This window comes from Lactuca sativa, chromosome 8 (assembly GCF_002870075.4).
Source record: "Lactuca sativa cultivar Salinas chromosome 8, Lsat_Salinas_v11, whole genome shotgun sequence".
NCBI lineage: Eukaryota > Viridiplantae > Streptophyta > Magnoliopsida > Asterales > Asteraceae > Lactuca > Lactuca sativa.
The window spans coordinates 37,584,864-37,592,331 of NC_056630.2; the positions used below are offsets into that span (position 1 = coordinate 37,584,864).

The 7,468-nt window shown below is 33.5% G+C and overlaps 1 protein-coding gene across 2 annotated transcripts; it reads right to left on the reverse strand.

Moving 5' to 3' along the window:
* Positions 1 to 3,337: 3,337 nt before the first annotated feature.
* LOC111914238 (alcohol dehydrogenase-like 7) lies at positions 3,338 to 6,079 on the reverse strand. Of its 2 annotated transcripts, XM_023910010.3 has the most exons (10): positions 5,902 to 6,077; positions 5,577 to 5,713; positions 5,443 to 5,489; positions 5,023 to 5,348; positions 4,808 to 4,890; positions 4,367 to 4,442; positions 4,225 to 4,289; positions 4,044 to 4,139; positions 3,782 to 3,946; positions 3,345 to 3,714 (listed from the first exon to the last, which is right to left on the reverse strand). In XM_023910010.3, the coding sequence occupies exons 1-10, from the start codon at positions 5,951 to 5,953 to the stop codon at positions 3,598 to 3,600; spliced, it is 1,164 nt and encodes a 387-aa protein (XP_023765778.1). In that variant the 5' UTR covers positions 5,954 to 6,077; the 3' UTR covers positions 3,345 to 3,597. The 2 variants fall into 2 exon arrangements, with proteins under 2 accessions (XP_023765777.1, XP_023765778.1); XM_023910009.3 differs by having other exon boundaries at positions 3,338 to 3,714; positions 5,443 to 5,713; positions 5,902 to 6,079.
* Between the last annotated feature and the right edge of the window lie 1,389 nt (positions 6,080 to 7,468).

The following is a 7,468-nucleotide window of genomic DNA, read 5'->3' on the forward strand; positions in this document are numbered from 1 at the left end:
TTCATAGTGTGCATAATAGCAAGTCAGATTCACAATGTGAATCTGATCTGATTGAGCTTTTTCACATTGTGAATGTTAAAAATTGAAATATTTATAGTTTAGAATCACAGTGTGAATCTACACTGATCGAGGTTTTTTTTAGTCGGTGTTGATGTTTATTAATAGAGTACAAAAAATTAATTTTTTTTGGTATAATTAGTTTTTTTCTATAAAAATAAACTTAAATATTGAAAAAACTAACAAAATGAAGTGGGTTTTTTTTGAAAAAAAAAGGTGCATTATTTATATATCATCATAGATCTCTATGGAAAGAGTACGAAAAATCGAGAACAACGGTATATTCGTTTTTTTTTCGATAAAAAATATGGCCTAAAAAAAATTTAAAACGAAAAAAAGAGGTAAGTATTTTGGTAAGGAGGTGGATGTTTTTTGGTATAATCTGGTGTGTGTGTGTGTGTCTCCAATGTACAAATATACATCTATTTCCTTGGTCGTTGATCATTATAATTTCCGACGCTCACGATTGGTTTTTTGGTTCCTTGTTAATTATGGTTCTCAATTGAACCTCACCCTCTACATATATATATATATATATATATATATATATATATATATTTGAGTTAGTTTAAATGTTTCTACTATCTATTGTGTGCATGTAGGATTGATTGTGGACCAATCAATTTATTTATTTTAAGAAAATAATTAATGCATATTAAATGTTGAAAATTTAATTAATATTCATTATATCTTCAACATGTAATATGCATTAATTACTTTCTTAAAATAACTAAAATGATTGGTCCACAATCAATCTTACATGCACATAATAGATAGTTAGAACACAATAATCTAACCCAAAGTAAACTATATATAAGTTTAGTCATTTTAGATAGAGGTACATGTATCTTAGGAATACAACCCTACACTTTGATCATTTTGTTAGATGGTTCTCGTTTTTTCCTCCTTGTATGACTTATTCTATTACGTATTGGATTTGTTGTGACGTATGTTCCCACAAAATTAAATGGTTCTATAAAAGTTATTAGCATTTAATTAATAATGTTTTTCAATGTATTATTTTGTTTAGCTATTCCATTCTTTTCATGAGTATAACGAGCAATTTTTGATATACAATACCTTACTAAAAACATATTTGTGAAAAATGGCAAGTATAACAAACCTCACATTTATTCATTTTATCTAAAAAAAATATTTTGGTAACATGTCAAGTTTTATCATTATTTAAAGAACAAATTACACGAATGGTCCTTAAGGTTTTGTTTTTTCCCTAAAGTAGTCCCTACAAAACTTTTTTCCTTCAGATGGTACCTACGGAGCAAACATTGCACACAAAAGGCCCCTGTAACTAACTTTGTTAACGGATTCTGTTAAGTTTTGTTAAATGACAAAAATACCCATTTGTTTGATGCACATAGATGGTCCTCTCTCTCTCTCTCTCTCTCTCTCTCTCTCTCTCTCTCTTCCACACAAAGCCCTAGTCTTGACTTGAAATAACCACCGGAGAACAAAAAACAAACATCCTTCAAGCTCACGAGTTTCTACCATAGAGAAGACGAACCGCCGTCTCTCTCTCTCCTCCGCCATCTTCTCCAAATTGTTAGTCTTGTTCGGGTTTGACAACGCCAAAGTTCAGGTTCTAGTTTGTAGTGTATGTGGCTAGAGTAAAACTTTGATCTCCGTCTATGGCTCGAGTTTGCAGCGCCTCCGCCTCTATAAATCCCTGGTAGTGGTGATACAAAACTCTCAAATATGATGGCTTCGAGGAGCAAGGGATGAAGCAATAAGTTGCAGGTTTCATGGGGTTTCTGCAAGGTGGTCCAACGAGCATTAACAGGGCGACGATGTGGATTAGAGGCAACGACCTTCTTCCATCTGCAACTAAAAACACACACTAAAACCACACACATCATCCACATGATTACTAAAAGCGCTCACCCCCAAAAATCATAGTTAGGGTTTCAAAAACAATAACAACAAGAGGTGGTACGGTGGTGGTTTAGCAAATCGTGAGGAGGGAAGCCGACAGAAGGCTGTCATCGACATCTTTCTTTTTTCTGGTCCAATCGGCAACAAACATGAATGGAAAAAGAAGAGCCCATTAATCGCCAAGGAAAGCAGTGAGGGTCACCGATGGTACCGTTGATCGGAATAGGAAGTGGAATAGGTGGCAGGAGGGGGGTTAGATCGAAGGCAACACACAACCGTCTTCAATCTGATTAGTTTTTCCAGCGAGCAAAGGAAGAGAGAGAGAGAGAGAGAGAGAGAGAGAGAGAGAGGGAGGGGGGAGGGTGGGCCCCATCTTTTTTTTTAATTTCAAATTAACAAAATATTAAAAATGAATAAATAAATAAAAACAAAGGGCATTTTTGTCTTTTCACACACACTTAACAAAATATGCTAAGAAGGTTAGTCATAAGGATCATTTGTGTGTAATGTTTGCTCCGTAGGTACCATCTAAGGGGAAAAAAATTCGTAAGGACTACTTTAGGAAAAAAAAAACAAAACCTTAAGGACCATTCGTGTAATTTGTTCTTATTTAAACATAAAGAAAAAGATGTAGTATAACTTGTAATCAAGCGTAAAATCTGTCGGTGTATCAACTTTTTATAAGTTGTCATATTGCAATTATTAACTTCTAACTAACAAAAAATATCGATTACCAAATTAACTATCAAGACAATTAATACAATATTAACATATTTTTAATAATTTTTAAAATATTATTTCGGATTTAATAGATAAAAGACAAATCAATTAGTTAATATCTTTTACTATTAATTATATTTAATCCAAGCCTAATCCAAGCTTAAATCGGCTAGCCCAACACTACGATCTAAGACCAAATATTTTTGTGTCCTACTTCATACATTGTAATATAGTGAGATGTAGACACAAAGAAAAAGACCGGTTTTGAAAAAAAAAAAGATCAAGACCGAATCAATCTAAAACAAGACGAACCAACCCAAAACCGTCAATGGCCAGTCTGAAAAAAGAAAGGACTAGTCCCAGAAAACACCACCGATCCAAGGCCGACCTGAGACTGGTCTCCAAAAGACAGGAAGCGAAAGTTTATATACATATAATTTTATGTTAATTACACATTTTTTAATCACACATTACCTAATTTCATATCTTTCGATTATTAAATTTTAACTTATTATTTTTATAAAATCTTAATTTATCATTTTTGTATTAAACATACATTTGTTAATTGAAAAACTTGAAACCGAAAACAAAACACACACACACAAAGACTGGGAGACTGGTCCAAGAAGACCAACCCGATGAGAACGGTCTGGAAAAAGACTTGATGTTTCCTAAAAAGACCAAACTATTTTAAGACCGTCCTGATATTAATCCAAAACGCCAATGTGCATCTCTAGTGATAGTGAGAAGGACAAAAGCTTATAAGACTTTTCTACAAGTTTTATTTTATGTGAATCTAAATGAGTCACTCACATCCAATATATATTTCAAGAGTCATGTAGACCGATTATTATTATTTAAAAATGTTTAAGAGTCAAATAAAGTCACCAATTTAAGAAAGAAAGGCTTCTTTGTAGCAACGAGCTTTGATCATTCCTTCATCCAAATCACACACCTTATGCTCTTCCCTTGAAGAAGCAAGTCAAAAGCCTTGTTGATGTCTTCAAACTCAACCTCATGTGTCACAAATGCATCTAATTGTAGTTCCTAAAAAGATCAAGAATTCATTAGTTTCTTATAAAATAAAAATATTTTAAACATTCAAAATATTTACCTTATCCATGCAGCGTTTTATGAGAACAGGGATATCAGATTTTGGTTTTAGACCTCCAAAAAGAGAACCCATGATTGATTTTCCACTGTGAAGTACCTCAAAAGAACTTAAAGTCAACATTGCCTCCGGTTGGTCAACTCCTAGGATAACCGTTTTCCCCCATCCCTAAACATTACATTCATTGTTAAAAAAAGATTCAACATTAGTGGCTAAAAATATAATTTCATGTCTCAAAATATAAAAATATGGAGAAAAATTAGACCTTTCTAGAAGCAGCATAAGCTTCATGCACAAGAGAAGTCAAACCAACACACTCAAAGCAATAATCTGCACCTCCATCAGTCATCTCAATTATCACCTGATTCAACAAACATTTTTTCATTTTCATTTAAGAATTTAATATATTAATTTTAAAATGAAGCATAATGTATTAAATTAATTACCTGGCTGACAGTTTTGTCCCCAATGTTACGTGGGTTCACAAAATCAGTAACTCCAAATTTCTTTCCTGTTAATAAAAAAAGAAATGATTAATGTTAAAAATGAGAAATTTTGATATTTTTCCAAAAATTTATAATAAGTTACCTATTTCAAATTTGTCTTGGTTCACATCAACTCCAATGATCCTTTTAGCTCCACATAACCTTGCTCCCTCAGCAACCTGTAAAAAGATAATGCCCGTTTTACCCTCATCAATATATATGTCATATGAAAAAAAAAGGGAAATTACACAAAAAAAAAATTATTACATTATTTTTCCAATCAAACCATAAACATTTCACACATTTTTCCTGATTAGCTATTTTGGCCTGTTAATGTCAACATTGTGAAATAAGAAAAATATTCGGCATCCTTTCATGATTTTAATTATATTGTTTTTTTTTTTTTTGGTATAATATGCATTTTATAAAGTTCTGTGCATGTATGTAGTGTTTATTATGTTGGATTACAAAATTTTATTAAAGCCTTTTATATGTAAGGCCCAAAAGTTTAATCTTTATATAAGTTGATAAGAATCAATCATACAGCTAGCCCAATTGCACCAAGTCCAAATATAGCAACTGTAGTTCCAGTTTCCACATTTGCAGCTTTCCAAGCTGCACCTACCCCTGAAAAAAAAAACAATGAATTTTCATAAACTCAAGTTCCCAAATGCATAATCTATTAATCTTCATTCATTTTGTTACCAATTTATATCATAAACATAGTGAAAAGAACATAAAAAGTTAACAAAATTTTACCTGTTGATACTCCACAACTTAAGAGGCAGCCTCTGTTTGCTGGGATTGCTGGATCAACTTTGATTACACGAGCAACTTCAACCACTGTGTATTCACTGAAACTTGATACGAACAAGAAATGGTATAAAGTTTCTCCATTCATGTCTGTGAATCTGCTTGTTTCATCTCTACCCACCCATGGAGTACAATGGAAAGGATATTTTGAACACAGGTTGCTTTTTTTGGACAAACAATCTGCACATTCACCACAATCCGGCAAAAACATTGGGATCACGGTATCTCCTTCAACAACTTCATGTACTCCTTCACCAACACTCTCTACAACCCTTTAATGGAGAAAATTTGAAGGAATTTATGTTATTAGGACGAGAATTCAACAGATTTAGCATGAACAGTTTACTAATTTTGATCGATTCTTACCCAATTGCTTCATGACCGAGTATTCTGGGGAAAATTGCAGGAGAACGCTTTAGGAGAAAACAACAATCGTTAATTAACATCAACAAAAAAAACACGATTGATTTATTAAATTTTGATCTCGAACAACTATCTACCTCCAATTTCCAGTAGTTGATATCACTATGGCAAAGCGATGTGCATATGATTTTGATTCGAACTTCGCGAGGTTTTGGTGCAGCCACTATCACTTCCTCGATCACCAGCGGTTCCCGTGGTTTCCTAGCAATCACAGCTGCCAAAAACACAATCCTCCATTGATTCTTCAAAGAAATCAAAAATTACGACAGATGTTGCCTTCATTCATTAGGTAATTGTTTATTTTCTCAGGAAAACATGCAGTTTCAAAATTTCCAACAGCTTTTTTTTTATCGATGTAAGTTAATGGAATTAGAGTGCTGAAGCATGAGTAGAAGAACTTACCTCGGCACCTGATAGGCTTTCCGGCAGTGTTGCTAGAGCTTTTTCCGTCCATGGTTTCAGGCAGCGTTGCTACGAGAGCTTCTGTCTGTCATTGGTATTTATAGTTGCTTTGGGACTAGTGTGTTGGTAATCTCCGCCCGGCGGGAAATGGGATTCTTTTTTTAATTTACAAAATATGTTAAAATCATATTTGTTTTATTGATTTATTTACGAAATCTGATATGATATAATGTTACATTTAATATATATTTTTTATTTTTAATATTCTTATCACTTTATTTAATGCATGTATAATTCTCTTGTTAAATAACACTCCCCTTTGGTATACGATTTAGAGGCGAGCATATAATTGGGGTGGGATGTATTTTATTTTGGTTGTACATAGCAATGCAAAAATCTAAATTTGTGCAATTGCCACTCCTCGGATGAATTGTTCAAAATTCAAGATATTTAATAAAATTCAAGATGGTGCATCTCATCTTTTGGGTAATTGGATCATGAGTGTTCGAGCATATTTAAATTATGAACCGATCATATTTGTATAAAACGATTTTGATCTTGGTCATGACAAATAATGAGATAAAGGGTTGTGTCCTTGTAGTTGGTCCATTAAAAAGGGTCCCCTAATCATAATTTTTTTTATATAATTACAAAGTCATTGATAAATTGATAATTGTTATGAAATTATTCGGAACGAAATTTGTCACAAATCTATTCTAATCGGTCAATAATCCGTTGCTAATACTAATATACGTAAAAAAATTAAGCCCCCTAAACAACACAGTCTATGTGGTCGTACACCCCACACATCATCGGTGAAAACCCTCACGTCCCTTGCGAGGGTCAAGGAGTAGTGTCCTTGAGTGGGTTCAACTAAGGGTCTGTTCGATGTGTAGTTGATTGGTTCGGTCAACATTTGTGGCTAACTTCGTCCAATCAGCTTGTTTGATAAAGGGCTAGTCTCGTTTGACCCAATAAGCATTTGTCGACCAGCCTGCTGACTCAGTCCTCCTGACTCGGTCCTTACTTGAAATGCGGTTGGCCTGATAATTGCCCTTAGATGACTTTTGTGCCCTAAAAAAATGCATCCTTTCTTTAATGTTTCCTCTCAACGACTCTTCCTCATTTCCTTCTTCTACTGTTCCACACAAACTAGCTCCTACCACCGGTCATCGGGCCTTCAAGCAATTCACTGTCGTTGACCTCCACCCATCGCCAACGCCCCTATCATTCAGGTACTTTACTTCTCCCTTATTTTTGTTTGAAATCATTTGAAACAGTCTTCAGTTTTGTTGTTTTTTTCTGGAAAAAAAATGATGTTTCTATGTTTTAATGTTTATGTTGGTACTTCTATGAAAATCTCAAAAAAACGGATGTATGTATGTTTTTATGTTAGTACTTCTCGAGAATTCATATATGTTAGTACTTCAAAGAAAGATCATCACCCTATTGGAATATTAAAGAATGCAATATATGAGTATTATATGGGTGCTCGTAGGTCCTGCTCTTGAATATTTCTCTAAAGTTGTCAATTGGGTTGTTACTCATAGATTTGGAACAAGGAAAA